General features: G+C 47.2%; 1 protein-coding gene and 1 pseudogene across 1 annotated transcript in view; one reads left to right on the forward strand and one right to left on the reverse strand.

Moving 5' to 3' along the window:
- Rnf169 (ring finger protein 169) overlaps positions 1-285 on the reverse strand; it is a 60,263-nt gene extending 59,978 nt beyond the window's left edge. The window contains exon 1 of the mRNA XM_055623676.1: positions 1-285. Coding sequence (XP_055479651.1) covers positions 1-285 — 285 coding nt within the window.
- Positions 286-5,500: 5,215 nt separating this feature from the next.
- Positions 5,501-24,274, forward strand: LOC129688711 (protein SET-like; annotated as a pseudogene).
- Positions 24,275-24,614: the final 340 nt, after the last annotated feature.

Consider the following 24,614-nt stretch of genomic DNA (forward strand, 5'->3'; position numbering starts at 1 on the left):
GCGACGGCAGCCCGGGCCCGCCGCGCGCGAGGCGCAGCCTCGGCACCGCGAGTGGCCGCACGGCGGGGCCGCCACTTCCCCCGGGGTCTCCGGGCGCCCGGCGCAGCCCGACTCCTCCGACCGCGGCGGCGGACGCAGCACTAACAGCGCGGGGCCGGAGGCCGGGCTCGGAACTCCGGTCTTCGCGGCCGCCGTCTCGTCACAGCGGCCGCGGCGGCCCCGCCGACTCAGCGCCGCCGTGGCCGCCGCGGAGGAAGCCCGAGTGCTCGGACCTGCCGCCGCCATCTTGTTTCCCGTTTGAAGGGAGAGTCCGTTGCGAGGGGAGGAGAGTAGAGGGCGGGGCAGCGAGCCGCGGGCAAGCTCATCGGCATATTCATGAGGGGGCGGGCCCTGCTGGGGCTGGTCCTCCCTGAACTCCCAGCCTCGCCGGAGGAGGCGGCTCATTAATATTTAATGTTATTCTTCACAGACCCGGGCCTCAGCCCGCCCTCCAGCGTTTGCAGTTTCTAGCCCTGGATCCAGAGAGGCTGAGAGCTGAAAGAATTTACTTGGAAATTTTGAGCGTCGAGCTCTTTAAAGCAATTACGTTTATGGGAGCTAGCCAGAAACCTGCCTAAGTGCTTCACTTGCTAAGGGCTTGCGCTTTCTCCTTGGGACCACGACAGCTTGTTGTGATTAAAATGAGGCCTACCAAGACCAAAAGTGTTGAGTGACTGTTGAAATAACAACCCGGCTAGCCCTCATCTCAACCCCTCTCCGCGTCCCTTCATGAAATCACCCCTCTTGACCGGGGCAAAAAGCATACTTTATTTCACACTTATGCACACACCCTAGCTCCTCTGGCCCCTTCTCACTCTTATGCTCCCCGGTCGCCTCACACTTCCTTCCTTATGAAACCCCACACTAACATCCACAGCTCAGAGTGACTGAATCCTTCATTATGGAAAGAAACATCCTTGGGTGTCTGCGTCCCTGCGTACAACCTAATGCCACCCTCTTTTCAAAACAGCCTTTCTTAGCCGGTTGCGGTGATGGACGCCTGTAATCCCAGCGCTTGGGGAGGCAGAGGCAGGCAGATCTCTGTGAGTGTGACGCCAGCCCCGTCTATGAAGTGAGACAGGACAGCCCGTCTCAAAAAAAAAAAAAAAAAAAAATCAACCAACAAGCCAACAAAAATCAAACACACACACACATACACACACAAAATCCAGTCTTATTTCCCACACTCTATTCACAGAACCGTCTCCACAGGTTCTCAAGCTCCCAGCCCAGGCATCTTTAACTTAGTCATTTTCTGGCCAAAATGGCTCGTTTCCAGCCTGTTCCCGCCTCTTCATTCCTCACCATCTCTTACCTGGCTGGAAGCAGCGACTTCTGCATACTGACCTCTCATTTCACAGTGTTGCATGGTTCTTAGAGTTGACTCCTAAAGGCTAAGTCTGGCCACATCAGTTCTGTTTCAGCCAAGGAGAGGTGCTCAGACTTTGTTGTGATTTCCCTTTCTGGATGCAGAGGATTTAAGAAAAAGAATGGCTCCCCCTGATGGAGAGAAGGCTCTATTACAACAGGTCTTCAGGCCTTTGCTCCCCCGCCCCCGCCCTCACCCCTGTAACGTACATTTTTTTTTACCAAGATGTTATCTTTATAGAAAAGCAGAAGCTTTGTTAAGACATTAATTTTTTAAAGCAACTTCATGTAAAAGGAGGCATTCAGCGGCTCCAGGTTGCCATGAGAGGGGCCAGAGTTGGTGGTAACCAAATTCAAAACAGACTGACTAGTCCAACTTAGAAGCCAGAAAGAAAGAAAAGAAAAAAAAAAAAAAAAGATATGAAGTCTCAGGATGAGAACCAGGTGTCTAAAGAACAGCCAACAACCAACAGTCAGTGAGTAACTAAAATAAATACTGTGTACAGAGAGTCAGAGGCCCAGACAAAGGCCCAGGCAGCCAGAATCCTGCCAGACACAGAAATGTGGTCTTGGCTTGGCTATCCTTTATCCATGGCACTTCCTTACTTTCTACCTACGGTTCCTGGGACATTGTTTTCCTTGGTTCTGGCTAGGGAGAATATGCTGGGTAATTTTATGTCAACCTGAAACAAGCTAGAGTCTTCTGAGAAAAGGGAGCCTCAGTTGAGAAATTTCCTCCATAAGATCAGGCTGTAGGCAAGCCTGTAGAGCATTTAATTTATCAGTGATTGATAGGGGAGAGCCCGCCCATTATGAGTTGAGTAGTATGACCCTGACCTGGTGGTCCTGGGCTCTCTAAGACAGCAGGCTGAGCAAGCCATGAACAGCAAACTCTTTCTGGCCTCTGCACCAGCTCCTGCCTCTAGGTTCCTGCCCAGTTTGAGTTTCTGCCTTGACTTCCTTAATGGGTTTCGACCCTGGGTATGTGAACCAAATCCTTTCAAAGCTGCTTTTGGCCATGGTGTTTAATCACAACATGATAAAACTTAAACAGAAAGCAGCCACCCCTGCAAACAGCTCCTTCTTGTTTGCTGTTCACTCAGTAGGACTTCAGTCTGAAGCACCCATTCACTGCTAGCCTGGAAAAATGTAGCTTCCTTTCTTGGATCCAAAGAGAAACAAAAAATTTTCTTTTCCACAAGGAAAAGTAAGAGATCTGAGGATCACTTGACCAGCTGCCAGATCTGGTCTTGGTGCCAGTCCTTTGCGTTGGCTCACTTCTTTCTGCCCTCAGTTTCCTTGGCTTTAAAATAAACATGCTAGAATTGAGCAGTTCTGAGCCTGGGATGCGCCACTCAAGTATGTGCGCATGGACATATGGCAGCCAAGGTGTCGCCTCATAGCTACTGATGCCAAAGGCTGAGGGGAAGGATGCCAGGATCTACGCGGCTCGCTTTTAATTCTCTCAGAATCTAACACTCCTAGGAAAGACTGTTATAACGGATACATTCAATAGTCTCCCCCATCTCTGGAATTCAGAAGCCTGATTCCCAGTTTTCAGTTTTTCCCCTCTCTATGCTGTTGCCAAGGTAATCTTTTTAATGCAGTAACGGTGACAGGGGCCAGGCAGATCTGTGGAGTTATCCATGACAAGAACAAGAAGGAGGTGAAGATGGTCCTAAAGTTTTAAGTGTAAACCAGAGACTGTGATCATGATTGACAAGCCAGCAAAAAAAATAAAAATAAAAATAAATAAATAAATAACCAGGAAGGAGCACCAGTTTGAGAGAAAAGGATGAAAGCCTTGGCAGACATTTTGTTAGATCTCATTTGCCACCATCATCTAAAGCTCATTCCTGCTGAGAAATGCCTCATTCTACGTATTTCTGACAAGAGGAGGGAAGCTGAAATAGGGAAACAACTAACTCTTCCCTGCCAGGAGAAGCCAGGACTTGTTATAGGGCCCAGGCTCCGCCCCCTTGCTACTCCCCTCAGAACTCTGAATCTTCAGTGACAGATTTAGAAACAGATTTAGAATTGTTCACAGCAACAAAGACAGCGGGTAGCCAACAGCAAGGACTCTTGGGTGAGAACTGAGGGAGGGGTGATGTCCTGACCACGGTGATGGCAGCCACGCTGGATATTCCTGAGGCAAGGACTGTGTCACTGTGGTACCAGTTGCCTGACCTCTTTGCCTCTTTTCAGTTGACTCAGTTTTTCCATAAACCATTCTCAGTCTCTGTCACTCGTGCTGCAGTTCTTGCTGTTGTTTTGAAGTGTCATCTGGGACTGGTTGCGAAGGACGCCTCACAGATCGTGATGTGATGCAACAAGGTCAGGCCATTGGTCTAGAACAAAGCAAGCCCAAATAGTGTAACCACCCTGACAGGAATGAAGTTTTTTCTAAAGAGACAATTGTGCCCTTCCCTTTAGATATCAAACTATTGAAATAATAGACCCCACAGAATCGGGATGTCTCTGGAAATCTTGTACTGAGAGAAGGTAAAGACTGGAAACTGGTGCCAGGTCAGAGGAGACTTGTCTCTCAGAGAGGCACACAGTACCCACAGCTTGTCAGACCACCTTGAAGGAGACGCTGCTGCCTGGACGATGAAGAAGAGCAGGACCACACTTCGACACGGAAAGCTTAGCTCTGCATTCCTCTTGTACTGTATTTAAATCTAAGCTTCATGTCAAGACCCAGAAAATGCATTTGGCCAGAGGAGGGGGGTGTGGTCCATTGGGCCTCTTTGTTCCTCTTCCCACTGTGGCCACACTGAAAAAATATATTTTCCTGCTTTTCACTGTTACTGTCTCTTTAATTGGCCCATTGATGGCAGGTGGGTTTTTCAGAGCCAGGTGGAGTCTTAGGAAAGGTCTCACACAGGAGACCTTTGAGCGATGCTTTGAAAGTGAGTTCACCCAGGAAACAGGAGGAGAGCAGCAGAGGAAACAGCTGAAGCACAAGGATGGCAAAGCTCAGCCTCTCTGTATGGTCAGGGGATGGGGGAGGGTCAGACTAAGCAATTCAATCACAGAGCTGGAGATGAACCTAGAAAATGGGGGAGGGGTGAAATAGGACCAGCAAGCCTGAGGAACTGAGCGCAACCCTGAAGACCCAGGTGGTGGAAGGAAAAAACTGATTCCAAGTTATTTGATCCCCATAGTGGAGCCTGTCATTCTCTCTCTCTCTCTCTCTCTCTCTCTCTCTCTCTCTCTCCTGCTCCCTTCCTCCCTCCTTCCCATCTTCTCTTCCTCTCTCCTGTAGTTGTTGGCCTTCCTGGTACTCAGATGGAAGGGTGTCCAGGAAACTCACAGCTCTGAACAGCATCCCAAGGGTATTCTGAGATGCCCAGGAACAACACAGCTCTAGGATGGGGCAGGGTCCCACGGGTACCTGAGGCACGGGAGGCCAGGAACCACTGAGGTCTGAGAGGTGGCCTCCTCACCAGAGACATTGCAGCTTCCAGGAGAGGGTTACCCCAACCCCTGAAGAGCTGAGTTGCTTAGGAGCCTGAGCTTTGCTGCTTCTTTCTTCTCTTCTTCATTGCTTCTTCCAATAAGAAAGACACTCCAGCCAGTAAATCTCTTAAAAGAAGATTTATTGTGGGGATGAGCACAGGAGTAGCTGCCTCTGCTCCAGGGAGAAGGCATCAGGGAACTGGGCAGACACAGCCTTTAGATAGGATCTCATAGGAGGAAGAAGCTTCTAAGGCAGGGATTTCCAGGGTAAGGATTGGTGGGATTTCAAGTCCTGATCTTGGGGAGCTAAAGGATTGGTGAGCTTTTCTGTTCAGAGATTGGTCAGTTCTCTTGCTAGGGGGATTTTAATGGGAAGTTCGGGGATTGGTAGTTTTTCTGCTCAAGGACTGGTGGGGTTTTGTCCAGAATTTTCACCTCAAATTAGCATAATCTGAGATGAGTCCTACTGAGGGGTTGGAGACAACAGTTACAGAGGTGGGGTGAGGAGGAGCTGGGCAGCTGCCCTGCCTCAGGCAGGGGCTGGCCACCTTTCTGCCGAGAGGGGTTATAGAGTTTACCCAGTGTACAGAGTTTACAAAGAGTCCAAGGAAGGGAAGGCTTTCCCTGCAGCATGAATAGCCGACAGAGACTGAAGAGGAGCTTCTGCCGTCGCGAGCAGATCTGTGAAGGCAGTGGGCTGAAGCTGCAAAGGTTGTCGTCTTCGTGGACAGCTTCCGTGGCGGCAGTAAGCATTCCGAGGAAGGAAAGCTGTCGGCTCCCATCACAGCAGTAGGCTGAGGCAGGAAAAGTCACCATGGACAGCTCCTGCTGAGTTGCTGGCAGGAGCCACCGTTTTGTCCCCTCCTATCTCCACAGCCCCAGGGCAGCGAGGAGGATCTGGCAGAGCGCCACGGAAAGCTTTAGAGGTCTGCTGCTCCAGGGCTGGACGCAGCTCCTGGAGGGTGGAGGGGTGGAAGACAGCGGGGTACCTCAGGCCCATCTAATCCTTTCTGCCTCGGGGGAGCAGCAGAAGCGGGCAGCCGTGGCTGGGGGTGGGGGGGGGGGGCGGTCCCAGCAGCTGCCGCAGCCGGGAACCAGTGGCTGCTGTGGCTGCTGTGGAGGGAGATGATGAAGTGGGCCACTCCGACTCATTGCTGCTGTGGTGGGGGTGGCAGCAACGGGCCACTGGCCGATGCAGTGGCTGCTTTGATTGATGCTGCCTCGATGGTGGGACCACACCTCCCTCCCTCCCTCCCTCCCTCCCTCCTTCCCTCCTTCCCTCTCTTTTCACCTCTCTATATCTCCCTACCCCAAAAATGTAAAAATAAAAGGTTGTCTTAACGGAGCTGGAGATATGGCTCAGGGGTACTGGCTGTTCTTCCAGAGGACCCAGGTTTGATTGCCAGCACCCACATGGGGAGTTCACAGAATGCCTGCAATTACAGTGTCAGAGAGCAACACCTTCTTCTGAACTCTGAAAGCACCAGGCACACATGTAATGCACAGATAGATGTGCTGACAAAACACACATAAATTTTACGTAAGTGAAAAAAAAAAGTGGTTAACAAATAAAACTAGAATTTACAGAGCAACCACTATGAGGCAGGGGCCATATTAAGCAGCAAGGGGCTATCTCATTAAAGCCCGTCAGCCCACACACTCTTGTTTCTGTTTTACAGAGGAAAATGCTTAAGATCTTTGGGAGCAATCAAAAGACTAAAAATTTGGACTAAGGAGCATTGCACGTGAATTTTATAGGAATAACTCTCAAACCTAGAATTATAAATGTGGAGTAAAAACGTCTTTCTCCCCACCCCTCTGGAGCTGAGCTGAGAGAAAGCTCTCAGTTAGCATTCAGCACTGCCGCACACTGAGAATTGAGCCACAGAAAGGAAGGTGGGAGAACTGATGACATGGACAGCCTTAGATACAAGATTTGACACATCCTAGATGTTATAAAATCATAGAATAACATTCAGTTGTTGATACCATTAACATTCAGTGAGTTTCAAAGTACAACACATAAGGAAAAAAATCTATTAACAAACAAGGACGTTGGTAGTGAAAAGTTATCTCTGGCCAGGCAGGGGTGGCACACACCTTTAGTCCCAACACTTAGGAGGCAGAGGCAGGTGGATCTCTAAATTCAAGGCCAGCCTGGTCTACAGAGTGAGTTACAGGACATCAAGGGCCACATAGAGAAACCCTGTCTCAAAACAACAACAAAAATAAACAACAAAATAGTTATCTCTGGATTTCCTACTTAGGTACTATAAATCCACTTAACTACACAAGCAGCTGGTTCCACTCACCTCCTTCCAGTTCTCCCTTTGCCACAGTCTTTCCCCCGTCCTGACTCTCTGAATCCTTCCTACTCTTCTTCCCCCTAGACTCTGGCTAGTAATTCTAAGCAATTAATTTCCTTCCCCTGCCACTCCCCATTTTTGAGAGAAAGTCCCACACTGTAGCACAGACTGTCCTGGAACTCACACCAATCCCCCTGTCTCTAGCTTCAAAGTGCTGGGATTACATACCACACCACGCTTGATTTGTGCTTTACAAAACTTCTTTGATGAGTGAAAAATTGTATAGATATACAATTGTATTAGATTGTTATTAGATATAATTGTATTGGATATATTTTGTATTAGATCTAATTAGATTTAATTGTATCTTGTATTAGATATAGTTATTGTTTATAAAGGGGGAAGGGCTTTAAATGTATATTGTGTTTATGATAGAAAGTATAAGAGAAAATGAGTAAATAAATCTACCCAACCCCCTTTCAAAGTAAGACAATTAGAGACATACCTTTCTCTGCTAGTATGTGTCATATTATAGGTCGGAAATGTTTCATTCTCACTGAACTTACCTCCTAGCAACCTCAATTAAAAAAAATCTTAATAGCTTCACTTTGCTTAAACCAAATCCTCAGAGAAAGTGGCCATGCATGGTCCTATTCAAAGACAAGTGTGAGAGACAGTAAAACCATACTTTAGCATAAATGAACACGTAGATAGTAATACTGAACAGAATGAAGAATTTGCCTCCGAAGAAAATGTCTCTAGTTTGGGAAGAAAATAAGGCAAGATGGGTGCAGCTAAAGGCCGAAAACATAGAGCTTAGTGACAAGTGACGAAATTGGCTTGTCTGCTCTAAAATGGTCAGTGGATGAAGGTTCTTTGTTCGCAATTTGGTTGCTAGTCTCAGCTCAGCTCTCCAACCCCTGGGAACGTCCAGCTGGTCTCCTAACCTCCCAAAACTGCGATGTCCCTGTGTGACCACCAGGGGGCGAACAGAGACTGCACAGCCTCTTCTACAGTTTCCAGGGAGCCAGCCGCTCAGAGCCCTGCCGGCTTTTGAAATAATCAGAGGCTTCTGATCAAACCCCGTTTGGAGGTCATCACAACATGAGGAGCTGTATGAAAGGGCCGCAGCATTAGGAAGGCTGCTAAGTCTAATCAGTGCCGTCTGCACGTGCACGCATGGACGGAGAGCCATCGATCCGAGCATGGGCAACCTGAAAGAGGCCTAGGAGTCATCCTTTGTTTTATTAAGAAAACAATAAACCTCCAAGGTTATGCTACCCCACTCCCAGCCTACACACACACACACACACCCTTAAAGTTCCGCTCATCCTGAAGTGTTCAAGATCATGGGAGAGACAGAGCGTGTTCAGCCGGAAGTGGGACATGCATGTCGTCATTTCCCTCCCCAGTGCTCAGGGACCACCATGGAAAGGGGGTGGGATGGAAAGATTGTAGGAGCCAGAGGTTAGGGAGGGCCAGAGCCAAATGCTGTCTTCTGAACAGGCCAGGCCCACTGCACTCAGGAACGTGGCCGCATAGTTGCTTGCACAAGGTCGTCGGAGTCAAAGGTCTGGAGGGGGGAAAGAGTTCATGAGCCCAACTGAGGAGCTATAAACAGCTGATGGCATCAGGGGAGGGAGAGCCAGTGTTTTAAGGCTTCTGAGAGGTGGCCCCTACTTTAGGGATGGCTACATCCTCAGAGGCACATACTTAGACAGCACAAACTGGAATAGATGAATTTTTAAATTTAAAAAGAGAAAGTAAACTTGGGAGGGGATCAGAGGTAGGGCAGATCTGGGAGGAATTAAGAGGGGGAGTTGGGGTAAATATGATCAAAACACATTGTTAAATTATAAAAAAAAAAATAATTAAAATATTTCTTCAGAAAGAATGATGGCAAATAAAAGATGCCAGGGCTGGGGTAACGGCTCAATGGGAAAAGCACGTGCAGAGCAAGCGTGAGGACTATAGTTCAAACCCACATCAAAGCTGGCGGGTGTGTAGCCCTCCCACAACACCGCCGTAGGGCACAAAGACGGGGACTCCTGAGAGCAAGCTGGCTAGCCAGACGCTCAAGTTCCTTATATAAAATGTATTTGCACAGAGCGGACACACACCCTCCTGCCTGTGTGCTCTAACTCACCTCTAGACTACTTTCACCACGGCAATGTGAGTACTGCGTAATAATTCTACACGTTAGTGTCCAGGAATGGCGCCAACAGAAGACCTGCACATGCTCATTAGAGTTCTTTTCCTGAGTTCCTTACACATGAGTTGGTTGAATCTTTAGATGCTAAAGCTGTAGCTATGAAGACCTGACTATACTAGAGCAAGGGTTGTGTTTGTAGATATTTTCTAACTGGTCTTTAAATACTTATTACCAAAAGAGTCACATAAGCTTACAATGAAATAAACTATTTAAAGTAGAGATTGTAAAGACTGGGGCTGTGGCCCAGTAGAAGGCTTGCTGAGGGTGCATGAAGCCTGGGGTTCCATAATCAGCATTACATAATTTCAAAGGGTTGTTGGTTCACTCCTGTAATCCCAGCACTCAGAAAGTAGAATCAGGAAGGTTAGGAGGTCAAGACCATCCTCAGCTTCACAGGAGTTCAAGGCCAGCCTGGGCTATACGGGAATCCTGCCTCAGAAGAACAAACAAATAATCAAAAGTTAAAATAATTTTTAAAAATAGAACAAGGATGATAAATACTTAAACACATCACTTCCTAATTCTGCATCAAAGTGCTGGAAGTTATCAACATTTACCATAACTCTGTGGGAGAAATACTCAGTGATGGTACCTGTCCTGCTTCCTCTCTCGTTGTGTGAAGCCACACCAGGAACCTGAATCGCCCGCGTGTGTGCACACAGAAGTCAGAGGCCAGCATTGAGTGTCTTTATTGGTTGTTCTGCCATACTTTGTGAGCTAGCATCTCCTGCTGAAACTGGAGCTCACTCGAGGGCTAAGAAGGGCAGCCAGTGAGATCTAGGGACCCATCCCAGTCTGCCACTCAGAGCTGGAGTCACACATGCTTGCTGCCATGCCTGGCTTGTTTGTTTGCTTGTTTGTTTTTTCAAGCTTTGCCTGGTGCTGAGATCTGAACTCAGGTCCTCACATGTGAACAGGTAACTGACTCCTCCATCTCCCTAGCCTCTCTGATTTTCTTTTAGAAGAGGAAGTTAAGTGATAGAGAGACAACTATCTTCCATATTCTCCCTGCTGAAGTACCTGGATTGTGAGGAATATCCCATGACTGACAGGATAGCCATACCGGATTCAATTGTTTCTTTCTGTCCATGACTTTGTAGTGAGTGCTGGGATCAACCCCCAGGCTTTCAGGTGCTTGGAGAACACTCTATCCCTGAACTCTTGTGTTTCTTATTGATTAAGGCTGAGGCCAAAGGGTGCTTCAAGCACTGGATGAAGAGTGAAGTCTGATGAAATCATTCATGTCCTCACTCGTGCCATATTTATTTGATTCCTTTGCGTAAAAGAGGTTTGTATAAGTGCCATGAGACAGAAATAGAGAAAGGCATCTCCATCACATTACAGGGGAAACACACAAATATTTACACCCCTCACAAAGATGGGAAATTCATTAGAGCCCTCACTTAGCATGTACCAGACCCGAGGTTTGAGCCACAGCGCTGCCAATTATATTTGGTGGGTGGGGAATTGGAAAAGGCATAGATCGGTAGATAGATAGGTAGACAGACAGACAGACAGATAGATAGATAGATAGATAGATAGATAGATAGATAGATAGATAGATAGATAGATGATAAAGAAGGGTGGGGATATAGCTCAGGGGTTACAGTACTATCTAGCATGATGGCTGCTCTGTGTCCAGTTCTCAAAAGGCTTGAATCACTGTAATCCTTGCATTGAGAGGTTGAAAGTTTAAGATCATGATGAACTGGAGAGATGGCTTTGTGGGTAAGGGCACTTACTGTGCAAGCTTGAAGACATGAGTTCAAATCTCCGGGACCTACATTAAAAGCTGGCTGTGGGGTCTAGAAAGATGGCTCAGTGGTTGCAAGCACTTTTGTTATTGCAAAAGACAAACATGGGGTTGATTCCCAGCACCCACATGGTGGGCTCACATGGGACTGTCTGTAATTCCAGTCCCAGGAGAGCCAGTGCCCCCTTCTGACCTCTGACAGCAGTGCATGCCTGATGCACAGACATACATCCAGGCAAAATACCTATACACATAAAATGAAGTTTGCTTCTTGAGTTTTAAAAAGCTGGGTGTGGTTGCCCATCCCCATAACCACTAGTGCCGTGGCAGGTGGGAGCAGAGCATATCTATATGATAAGGCAGTATACCTAGCCTCTGACTCAACAGCGATGTCTGGAGCCATGTGTGTCAGCATACAAGTTATATAAACACCACACATGCAAACACACAGCAACACACACCCATGCATGAGCACACACACAGGAGTACACACAAGTCTCCTAAAAGGAAAACAGAAGCTCAGGTCATAGCAAATTCCAGCACAAGGGTGCACACCTCTAATCCTAGAAGGCTGAAGGAGGATGATCACTGAAGCTAGCTGGGACAATTTGGCAAAACAAGAGTGGGTATGAAACTCAGTCAGAAAGTGCTTGCTCAAGAGCCAAGATTTAAAAGCAGATGGAAGACGTGTATACGAAGATACAGAGGTCAGAAAACGCATGGCCACTCTGTGGAGGAGCATGATGAGTAAGCGCATGGGGTGGGTGGCAGCAGTGAGAGTTAAAGTGTGCACCGTTGAATCCAACGCTGAACGTTTTACACCGTGAGCGACATGCCACGAGTGACAGGATGCCCACTGTGGGTTCAAGTAGGGAGGTGATGGCGTCCAGTTCATAGTCAAGTGGTCAGCACAGCTCATACAAAAAAATGAGCCAAAAATATCTCTGAGGGGCCCAGTCTAGGGCCAGGAGACCAGAGGACAGCTGTGGGGCAGTCCGAGTAAGGACCGAAGATGGCCTGAGCTCTGGGGATAAGGATGGAGAGGAGGGCTGAGATGGGGGAGACCCTTCTGGGAAACAGAATGAGCAGGGCTCAGGAGATGCCGGTGAGCTGACATCTAAGACCTCCTCTACGTGAACAGCACACATTTTTCGAAAAAAGGAAGAGAGGGGGAAAAAGTCTTCCCTTACTAAAACGCTGTGCACTCCGGGCAAAGGGGCAGCACTTCTTCAGACTTGGAGTGGAGACGTTAAGCCTGAAGGGTAGGCGGATTGTCACTGCTCTGTTCCTGAGAGATCCCAGGAAGGCTGGTTCTTGGTATCTGGTTCCTCCCATTGCTCACTTGGGTGAGGAGCTGACTACATAAGAAACAGGAAACAGCCTCAACCCTGCCAGTCACTGTTTGAACCTGGAACTCAGATCCTCTACCAGAGTGGGGTGTGGCCCGCCATCTCTTCTCCTTTCTTACTCCTCTCCTGGTCTGAGACCCTGGCAGCTGTGCAAGGGAAACCAGGAAGTGAGGTCCCAAGCAAGGGTGGCTCTATTTACTCACTGTGCCCTTTCGTTTCAGAGCCTGGGTGCTCTGGTGTGCGCAGAGCTGGGTTTTGTCTTAGGGTCCTATTAGTTCAGGAGCTCATTCAGCATGAGGTCTAGAACAACAGCCTGGGCCGCTGGGCTGCTGGGTCAGCATGCTCACCCTGGTGGAAGGGCAAGGCTCTGGCAACTGCTGTCACTGGTACATGCAGAGTGGTGGGGCCACGCCTGTGCTGCCAGAGGAATGGCAGAGGGAAGGGGGCTGCTTGTAAGTGGGGGGAGGGAGAGAGTGCATCATAGGAAAGTCTCCCTGGGCAATCAGGGAGTCTTCCACTGTCAATCAGTGGAAGGCCCAGGAGACACGGATTGAGGCTGGGGGAAGGAGGCAACTGGCCTCTGCCTCGTTTGATCCATGTGACAATTGTGGCAAGAGGACAAACACATGAAGAGACTAAATCTTCATGTTAAGGCTTGGGTAAAAGACTTGAAGGTTATGCACCCCAGACTACAAACTTGGTTAAGACTGGCATTTTGAGCCTAGAGAGATGGCTCAGCAGTTGAGGGCACCGGCTGCTCTTGAAGAGGACCCAGGTTCAGTTCCCAGCACCCACTGTCACACACAGGTGTCAGCAACTCCAGTTCCAGTTGATCTGACATCCTCAGCCACCAGGCATGAACGCAGTGACACACAGATGTGCAGGCAAAACACTCATACACATACAATAAAAATAAATACATCTTTTTTTATAGCGATCTTAGGCTGGGTTTAAATAAGTGTCACATAGATGAGTAAATGGGCCGAGGGTCGGTGGCAGGTGGGCATTGTTCACTGTATCCATTAATGGTCACAAGCCCTCTGCATGAGAATTTTCCGCATTTCCTTCCATCATTTGTGAATTGGTTCTGACTTCAAAGTGTCAATTTCTTCCTCTCCCTTAGAAAAATAATTAAGTAGAGGCAGTAATCAGTGGTTGATTCCAGGATGCTGAAAAAAAAAAAAAAAAAAAAAAAAAAAAAAAAACTATGGCTGCTCAGGTCCCTTACATAAAATGACATGGCATCTGCAAACAACCAGCACATATCCTGTTTCCATATTTAAATCACCCTAGCTTACTCACAACCACTACAGTGCAAATGCTTTATAAATAATTGTTGTACCACCGTGTTTAGAAACAAGGACAACAAAAAGCCTGCATGTGTTCAGTAAAGTCACTTTTAATAACTTAGATCTTCGGTTGGTTCCGTCTGTGGCTATTAATTCACAGACAGGCAGACTATTCTTAGATCCAGCCCAAGAGAGCCAACAGTGAAATAGCTAGACACTTGACAAGCTGGTTATTAAACACAGTTGTTTAATACAATTAAACTACATGAACTTATAAACACATAAATTATGTTTAAAATATAGGTTATAAGGGCTGGGGGTGTGACCTGGTTAATAGAGTGCCTGCCTAGCATGCATGAGGCCCTAAAGTCCATCTTCAGTGCTACGTAAATCAGGCATGGTGGCTGCAGAAGGAAGAGTCAGGATTAGAAGCTCAAGATCATCCTCAGTTATGCAAGGAGTTCAAGGCTGCCCTGAACTACAGAAGATAATCTCCACCAACGTTTTTTTTTTTGGGGTTTTTCCCCCCTCAGAATAGGTCAGAATTGATCACCAAAATCCCAAATTTTGGGGTAACATTTGTCAGCCATTCACAAGTGTCTACACTGCTCAGGGAGGAAGATGAGAGGTGCCGTATTACCTGACCAGACAGAATTTGAAGACATAAAATGAGGATGCAGAATAGATTTTTATTTTCACAAAAATTCTTATTTTGAAGATAAGGTTCTCTCCAAAGAATTTCATCTGAATGAGAGCCATGAGCCATATTCAAAGTCCACCAAAATCAAATGAAAGTCTGGAAAGCATTTGACAAAACACTCAAGTCCAACACAGGATGAGGCCAGCAGGAAGAGGCAGCATAAGGACTCAGGAGGCTTCTCCATCTGGTTGACTGGCCGGTCTACGGAGGTGCAGATGAACTAAGAGAGGCCATCAAAGGTGATGACTGGCCAGACTCCTTGGCTCCTGATATGGATGATGGGGGTGGTGATGATGAGAAAGAAGAAAGAGGATTGGAAAATAAGAACGGGATAAGGATAAAGGTGAAGAAGATAATAAAGTGAAGAAGCAGAGGAGGGTGAAGAACACTGGTAGATTCCAACCTTCTACTATTTTTTTTCTTTTCTAATTTTTTCCAGTCCCTGAGAGCAAGTTGCAATCATTTCTCTCCTCCCTTTCAGTCTTGCACATAGTGACTCTGTTCTTGAGATTTTTTTCTTCTCAAGCCATAGTTCTCAACTTATTTGGGGGGACATTCCTTGAGAAAAATATAATGGGAACAGAAGAAAACAAAACCGGAACCATGTCCCCAAAGCTGATAGTTCCGTGACGAAGTCTCTACCGTGTAGTCCTCTCATGTCAACCCTCTTGTGGTGAGTTCTTTTAGAAGCAAGCTGACAAAAATAAACGGACTAGGTCAAGCATCTTTTTCTTGCCCCTGATCCCTGTGATCCACAGTGCAGCGCTGGTTTTACATGCTCAAGCAATCTGTAGGCCTGGAGGACACCTTTTGGCCATAAATAACACACGATTAGAGCAAGGAAGGCCTCTTACACTTTGTCTGTCTGGATCCGCATTCAACGGAAAAGTTTTTACTGTTACAGGCCATGTAGGAATATAAAATAGGTATGCAAATCAAAATTTTATTCATGATAAATCATAAATTCATATAAAACAACTGTCTGGCATATGGATACCTTTACCATTTGTTAGACACAAAAATACATTGGTATGCCAATGAGATGAACGTGTGCTTATTTGTTCTTAGATAAACAATTAGCTCTTATCTGAATATTTGTTATTATACAGTACAAAGCATTTTCTAAGTTTTCTAGAATTGATCAGTTAATGCTGGAATCATTAATGCTGGAAATGCTGCTTTGAATAAGTAAGTAGTACAAAACACAGAGGTTTGCTCAGGGTTTTCTAGCAATTATTGGAAACTCTCTCCTAATCCCAACCCCAAATTCATTGAACAAGTTTTTGTTTGTTTGTTTGTTTTGTTTTTTATGAAACCTAAGTTAGCAAGTATGTTTAAAAATAGTAATTTTCAAATTGAATGTCATTAAACCCAACACTCAGAGGCAGAGACAAGAATGTCTCCAAGTTCACATCAGTCTGTCTCCAAGATGAGTTCTGGATCTAAAGTCCTTGAGAAAGTGAGGAAGATTACAAGTTCAAGGCCTGCCTGGGGTGCACAGTGATTTCCAGGTCAGCCTAAACCAGCTAGTGAGACTCTCCAAATAATGCAGCTGGTTCCTACTGCACCATTTGAAGTAACGAGAAGTTACCCAACAAACTTCCATTTGGCTGCTACTGTGGGTGATGCTACACACTGAGAACTAGGGAAGAATGAGTCCAATACTGGTTTGTGTCCTAAAGGAACTCACCGTAAAGGAGGTGGCGAGACCTCTGTGGATGACAGCATGGTGGGCCATATAATGGTGGAGACAGACAAATGCAGGAGAAAGAAGCTAACTCGAAGACCATCAAAAGTGCTTGAGAGGGGACCCCGGTGCTGAGCACCAAAAAATGTCACTTTTGCTCTCCACTGTGTCCCCAGCTGTTGCCTGCACAGAGCCGGCATTCAAGAAATGCTGCATGAAAGAAGGGGGTAGGACTTCAAATTTGATAAATATGTAATTGTTTGTTTTTTGAGACTCGTCTCTCTCTTCGTCAGCTCTGGCTGTCCAGGAATTCACTCTGTAGACCAGCCTGGCCTCAAACTCTCAGAGATCCCATCTGCCTCCCAAGTGCTGGGATTAGGCCTGTGAACACTTGGCTAAATGTGCAATCTTACTAGTCAAACAAAGTGAGTTCATGAATGTCATCCAAGGAGAGAAAACAATGTGAGTACTGGCTGGCTTTTGTGAGTTTGACATGAACTAGAGTCATCCGGGAAGAGGGAACCTCAACTGAGGAACTGCGTCCATTAGCTTGGCCTGTAGGCAGACTGGTAGGGACATTTTCTTGATCAGTGATTGATACAGGAGGGCACACATTGGGCCGTGCATTTCCACAGAGATTGTTCTGGGGTGTGTGAGGAAGCAGGTTGAGCAAGCCTTAGAGGAATGAGCCAGTAGGCAGCATCCCTCCAGGGCTGTGCTTCAGTTCCTGCTCCCAGGTTTCTGCCTAGAGTCTTGCCTGGACTTCCCTTGATGATAGATTGTGACATTAAGGGCTAATAAACTTTTTCCTCCCCATGTTGCTTTTGGTCATGGTGATTATCATAGCAGCAGGAAGCAAAGCAGAGCAGAAATTAGTACTGTGCTGTACAGGCGCCTATTTGTACATTACCTCTGAGCCAAACTACCACCATCTTCGGTAGCCTCATAGAAAGAGGGGTCAGAGCTGGACATAGTGATTGCACACCTTTAATCTCAGCACTCAGGAGGTAGGGACAGGCAGATCTCTGGAAGTCCAGCTTGGTCTACATAGTGAGTTCTGAGATAGCCAGGGCTATGCAGAGAGACCTTGCCTCAAAAAATCAACCAACCAAACAACAACAACAAACAAGCAAAAAAAACCACAGGAAGGGGCAGGAAGAAGCATGGGTCCCACACCAGAGTATCCAGTCATACCTCCCAAACAGTTGTATGTAACTCTGCTCTAACACATGTTCTTTTGGGAGAGGCAAGAGACTATAGGTGTGGAAAGATAAGGAAGGGGCACCATTTAAGAAGCAACGAAGAAGCCATTATCCATGCTGGGTGTAGACTTTCCAGTGTGGCCACTTGAAGGTCACCTATGCTCTTGCCCATAACTGCACACCATTGTTCTGTAAATAAGGCTAATAAATGTATTGGTTCCCTTAGGTGAACTTTGGTGGAATCAAAGTTGGTCCCTTTGGTTGGTCCCTGGGACCTTAGGAGGGGGCATTTCAGTAACACAGGTAAGGAATTTCAGCAACACTTGGCTTAGCTGGCAGGATACAAGAAACCAAGAATGAGTTTGGGAAGAGTTTGTTTCTGGGCCAGGCAGCTGAAGTTCCACAGTCTGAGAGTGGTTGCAGAGGGAGTTTTGCCATGGTGGTCTTTGAGGGGGCAGTGACAGTAGCAATGCTTACAGCTGGGAGGCCAAAAAGTAAAGAAAGCCCAAATATAATCTTATTAAAAAGCCTTCCTGGAACCCCAAAATCTGGAATCCATGGGAGGAGTTAAGTAGCAAAAAGGAAGAGAGTAATGCCCCTTGAGTCTGACCTTTGATACAGAAAGGGAACATCTATGGTCCAGAATGCAATCTGAGGTCATAATACTAGTCCAGTGGAAGAGACCATGGTAATGGAAAAATAAAAATTAAAAAAAAAAAAAAAGAATACTCAGCACCATAGTTTAAAGAAAGAAGCAATGAAAGACTCTTGTAGTGGAAGTTTTGGTTTCTTTAGAAACTCAGTTATATTATATAAACATGTTTTTATTTTAATCCCAAATCTGGGATTTTAGTTTGGGCTTTAGTTTGTCCACAGCTGATAACTGCCTCCTGCAAGGTCTTTGCCAGCTGGTAATGGCCTGCCATTGCAGCATGGAGAGGGGTGTGGTCTAGGGCTCTGAGGGATATAAACACGAGAGCCCGGAAAGAGAAGGGGTGGTGTGTGGAAGTTTGGAGAGATCAGAGCCAGCTTGGAGAAAGGGGGAGAGACGCTTTGTGTGCAGCAGCTTGGAGGAGGCTGCTGGCTGTTTTTGCTGCTGACAGAGATGAGCATAGCCCCTAAATATCTGGGAGAAGTAAAGGAGTCTCTGCCCCTTCACCCACTATCCTGCTCTCCCCTACCGGGGGGGGGGGAGGGGTTGGAATGGTGAGGCTTTAAGGAACTCCAGATAAAACAGAGTTTAGCAACAAACCCTGCAGATGCTCACAGCCTAGCTGGTGAGACTGTGGGGTGTGTGGGGCATGGAAACAGGGAAACTAAGTGACGCACATGCATCTCTCCTTGAGACACAAGCTGAATAGTCAGGGTGGGGACACAGAGCATCAGTCCCTAAGGGAGTGGCCCATTCAAGCCACTGGGGATATTTGGTCATCATCAAAGGAAGTCACCATGGATGTCAGGTGCGGGAGAATCATAGAGGAGGGGCAGGCACAACAGAGGGAGCCAGGTATGAGGAAATCAATGGATGATGCCGAGCTCACTGGGACTTTGTTCACCAAAGGTTTAAGGTAGAGCTGGGTACCGTGAGTGCCTCAAGACTGGGATACAGCATCAGTGGGTTTGCGGAGCCCTTTGGGGGGGCAGGAGCTTCATGAAATAGTAAAATCATTGATGGATCTACATGGCATTGGCCAACATGTAAATGGTGTCTTTAAGGTGGTGGAACAACCTAGATGTCAGAAGAGAAAGGCAGAGGCAGAGGAAAAGGTCTGTCTGGGTTACCTGGAGGCAAATGTGGTAAGATTAAATGAAGCCTGAGCTCCTAAGGAAGAAGCTGACAGCCACATCCTGCGCTATGAGCTTCTGGAAGGCATTAGCACCCGAGGATCAGCTCACAGAAGGCATCCATGATAAAGCATTACAGATGAGCATGACCCAGGATGGGCCATTATCCCTGTAGACCAAGCAGGATACCTTTCTCTCCTGCAGAAAGATATACTACAGGTGGAGATAGTTTGCCCAGTCAGGGCCATCCCTGCTGTGGATGGAAAAACAAAGCTGGAGTTACAGCCACAGCCCCACCAAGAGCCTCTCTGACCCATGGAAGCCACCAAGTCCCAGGAATAGCAGGGGAGAGCAAAACCTGTGCCCAGGGAAGTCATGGACTCCAGCAGAGAAGCAGCTGCTAGTGCTTGGTGGAGGAGGCAATAGCCAAGATGCTTCCCCACATTAGTGTTTACAAAGTTATTACTGCCATCTGCCTGGACATTTTTCTGTTTCTTTTTTTCTTTTTGTCCTTTTCTTCACTTGTGTTTTGTAGTAGGTATTCCCACCCATCAGACTCACCAACAGCCATATTCCATGGAGATGGACGAATGGTGATAGAGTGTCTTGGTTGCTTTTCTATTGCTATGACAAAACACTATGACCATGGTAACCTATTTAAAAAGCATTTAATTGGGCTTATGGTTTCAAGAGGGTTAGAGTGTGATAGTGGAGGAAAGGTGTGGTGGCAGGTAGCTGGGATAATAGCTGAGAGCTCAGCATCTTGATCCACAAGCAGAAGGCAGAGAAGGAACCCAGGCAATGGTTCAGATCTTTTGAAACCCCCAAGCTTGCTCCCCATGACACACCTCCCCAAAGGCCACACCTTCTAATTCTTCGCAAATAGTTCCACCAACTGGGAATTGAGTAGTCAAACATTTGAGCCTATGGGGGACATTCTCATTCAAACCACCATAGAGGAAATGAGGGCTTGGTACCTCACTAGAGTTAGAAACTGGTCAGAAATTTATGTCACCCTCTTCCAGGCTGAGGAACCCTTCTGGAAGAAGATGGCAGGGGAAAAAAATGTAAGGGGTAAAGGAGGGGAGCAGATTTGAGGTACTTCAGAACTATCCTCTGAGCCAAACCACCACCATCTTCAGGCGTTCTGCCAAAAACATTGTGGGTGAACTTCATAGGAGTGGGCAGGAGGGTCATAGGAACATCATCAGAGTACCCACGCACCTCTCCAACCAGTTTTATGCAATTCTGCCCTAATTCCATGTGGTCTTTTGGGAAAAGCTAGAGGCTATGGCTAGGGGAAGGATGAGGAGGGGGTCTCCAGTTATGCAGCCATGGGGAAGCCATCATTCCTGCTGGGTACTTACTTTTGTGACTACTTTATGGTCATCTGTGTTCTGCCCATAACACCCTACCATTGCCTAATGAACTCACTGGTTTCCCCCAGTCATATCTTGGTTTGTCATTGGGACCTGGGGAGAGGAATGAGACAGTCTCTATTCCTGGGAAGGAATTTTAGCAATATATCGTAAACAGAGTATTGCTGTGATGGAACTGACCACGCTGTTTGGGGGAGGACTGTGGAAGGATCTTGGGGCTTTGGGCTGGAAAAATAATTGGGTGCTCACAGCTTAATGAGCTTAGTGTGGGAACTCGAGAGAAACACAGAAAAATGGAGCCCTGGCTTGTGAGGTTTCTGAAGGCACAAAAAAGTGACATGAAGTTTCCTAAATGTCTATGGTTCCCACTCCTATCACAACACTTTGTTGTCCCCAAGCACCCACCTATGGCCCTAGGGAGTATGCCCCATGATCAGTTGACTAAAGAAGAAAGGACTAAGATCTGGTTTATTGATGGTTCTTTCTTTCTTCCCAGGTTACTGTGTAGCCCTGATAGAACTCACTGTATGGACCAGGAACCCTGGCTGGAACTCACTATATACACCAGGCTGGCCTTGAAATCACAGAGAAATCCGCCTGCCTCTGCCACTGAAGTGCTGGGATCAAAGTCGTGCACCACACACTCAGTTACTGGTGGTTCTGCATGCCGCGAGGATGTCACTCAGAAGCGGCGGCTGTCAAATCACAGATCCTTTCCAGAACACCAGTGAAGAGCCTCCATGATGGGCAGAACTCGGCAGTGAACAAACATATCTGCATGCCGGCTTGGAAAGAGAAATGGACAAGTATATGATTTTTTTGCTGATCCCTGGGCTGTAGCCAATGGCTTGGCTAGATGGTCAGGGACTTAGAAGGACTATGTTTGGGAAATTGGTGAGAAAGACATTTAGGGAAAGAGTACATGGATAGATCTCTCCTGATGGTAGAAGAATGTGAAGATGACTATGTCCCATGTAAATGCTTTTCAAAATAAACTTCAGAAGAGGAAGAGGTTAATAGTCAAGTGGGTAGGATGACTTGCTATGAGGACACTGTTTCCTTACAGTTTCTTTTTCTAGCCCTTCCTATCAGTGCCCAGTGGGCCGGTGAACAGATAGCCATGCTGGCAGAGATGGCCTCATGCCTGGGCTCAACAGCATGGATATTCACTTACTAAGGCTGACCTGACTATGGCTGCTTCTGAATGCCAAATTAGCCAGCAGTAGAAACCAGTCAGAGCCCTGACATGGTACCATTCTCTGGGGCGATCGGCCAGTAACCTGGTGGCAGGTTGGCTACAGTGAACCCATTTTGGAAGGGATAGTACTGTGACTTTACTGGAACAGGTAACTTATTCTGGTTACAGGCTTTCCCTGCCTGTATGTCATGAAAGTATGATCTCCGTACTCCAGGCTTGCACTCACTGCAGAGCTTGCTACGCGCAGGGGAAGTACAGAGTGAATAGCAGCAGGCATGTTTACAAATACCTGCTAAGGCCACGTGACCAGCTACAGAAATGAGAATTGTAACTGACAGCAATGTTGTTGTCCTATTTGTTAAGAATTATTTGTAAACACATTTAGTTGATAATTGTGTTTTTTTTCTTTCTTCTGCTTCTTTAACATGTAACACAACATCACTTTAGACACTGTTAGTGATTAAGTGTTGTAAGTCTATATTATCATGTTAAAGTCATGGAACATTATAGAATAGAATATTCCTCGAAGGATTTTGCCCTTTGGAGCCCAGGAGATTCTTTGGTCTTTAGAGCTGCAAGATTTCTTTTTTTTTCTCTCTCGGATTTGAAGATGCTTTGCTGTGATTGTTCATTTGCTTTGACCTTTTTTTTCTTCTTCCCTCCTTTGGAATAAGAATCTCTCGTTGGTACCACAATAGGTTGGAGGTACGTTATTTGTTTTTGCTGTTCATTGGAGCTCACAGCTACGCTACTGGAGACTGTGAAAGCACTGGGAATTTTGAGGACTGGAGGACCTTTTAAAGCAGACTTAGGTTACTGAGGTCAAACCCAAGGCTTTGCACACACTTGGCAAGAACTCCAACACTGAACACTTGTGTTTCTTAGTGTTTAAGGCTGAGGCCAACGGGCGCTTCATACATCCAGATGAAGGGGAAATGTCTTTTGAAACCATGCATGTTCTTGCTCATACGCTCAGCCATGTTTATTCAGTGTCATTGTGTGTTAAATGTTTGCATAATAGCCAAAACAGATATAGCATTGAAAAGGGCATCTTTCTCACAGTACAGAGTGAAAATGCAAATAAATATTTACACTCCTCACAAAGATGGAGAATTCACTAGAGCCCTTGCCTAGCATGTAGAAGGTCCTAGGTTTGATCCCCAACTCGGCAAAAAGAAGGAAGGAAGGAAGGAAGGAAGGAAGGAAGGAAGGAAGGAAGGAAGGAAGGAAGGAAGGAAGGAAGGAAGGAAGGAAGGAAGAAGAGAAAAAGAAATCTTTCTCTGGGAGACTCGGTGAAGTCCCAGAGGTGGTATAGCTAAGTTAGAGTGCTAACCTAGCATGCAGGACACCCTGTCCAGGCCCTCCAGCTGAGCGTGGTAGTGCAGCCTGTAACCACAGCGCTTAGAGGAAAAAGCAAGAAGACAGAGAGTTAAAGTCATGGGGAGCTAAGGGCATGACTTAGTGGGTAAGAGCACTTGTTGGGCAAATATGAAGACCTGAGTTCAAATCCCCTACATTCGCATAAAAAAGCTGTGTGTGGCTGTTCAACCCTGTTGTGGGAGGTGATAGAAGGATCCCTGGGGCTGGCTAGCTGGCTACTGGCACTGATACCCAGTTCATTCCCGGTAGATACCCGTTAGATACCCACATAAGGGGAGACACACTCTAAGAAGACAACCACTGCCCTCGTCTGGCCAGAGCATGCAAGTGCAAGGGCGAGGGGCCAGCACACAGGTGCGCATATCGGGCACAAGTGTGGGCACACAGAAGACACACTGGCAAAAATAAACACGCAGCCCAAGGTCACAAGCTCCGGCACAACGGTACGGACCTATTTTTCTAGTCACTAGGGGGATGACGCAGGAGGATCACTGAAGGCAGTTGGTGGTGCAAATTGGCAAGACTGGAAACTGATCTTGAAGTCTTGAAGCTGATGCTGAAAGCTTTACGCCTTAATCCTGTGAGTGCCCGGAATGGGTTCAAGGAAGGAGGTGATGGCATCCCGGTTCTTAGTCGCAATGATCAGCACAACTCTTGTGGGAAAATGCGAGGGAAATCCATCAGAGGGGCCCAGACTAGGGCAAGGAGACCTGAGGACAGGTTGTGGGGGAAGTCCGTGTAAGGCCTGGAGATGGCCTGGACTCTGGGGATAAGGATGGAGAGGAGGGCTGAGATGCTGGAGACCCTCCTGTGAAGCAGCATGAACCCACTCAGCCCGCCTCTTGCAACCTAAAGCGGTCAGAGCACAGGCTAGCAGAGGCAGGACACTCCGTTCGTTCAGGAGCTCATTCCGCATGAGGTCCAGAACAACAGCCTGGGCTGCTGCGGCTCTGGCAACTGCTGTCCCTGTCCACGCAGAGTGGTGGGCCTCTCCTGCACAGCAGAGTTGGTGCTTGGCTGCTTCGTAAGTGGCAGGCCCAGTGACTCCGGAGGAAAGCTAGCTCTCAACCAGGCTGCAGCTTGGGACCACTGCCTGGGAAATCCAGGTACCCGAAACGGCTTTCCTCCGGAGCTGGAGCGCTTTGATGTTCCTAATCTTATTTGATCCTTTGCAACATTTGCAGGAGGATCTTAAATGTCGCTGAAATCATCATTTTAGCACTCCTAAAGAGTACTAAAGGATTTGCGAAAGAGAAAGTCTCCATCCTAGGTGGTGTGTCCAAGCCCACAAACCGTGCTTAAAATGATGTCTCTGCAACTCCCCACCAAGCACGCAATCCTGAGCTTTCCCAGACCCCTGCTATGACCTGAAGCCCACTGCAACACCAGCCCCACTCAGTTCCGCTTCAACTCTCACTGGGCTGGATCTTCCTGCTGGCTGGGCACCGCGGGGAGACAGGGGTTAAACCCGGGGCGCTCGCGGCCCCTTCCCCCTCCCCAGCCCC

Source organism: Psammomys obesus, unplaced genomic scaffold, assembly GCF_907164565.1.
Source record: "Psammomys obesus unplaced genomic scaffold, mPsaObe1.curated_primary_1811, whole genome shotgun sequence".
NCBI classification, from domain to species: Eukaryota; Metazoa; Chordata; class Mammalia; order Rodentia; family Muridae; genus Psammomys; species Psammomys obesus.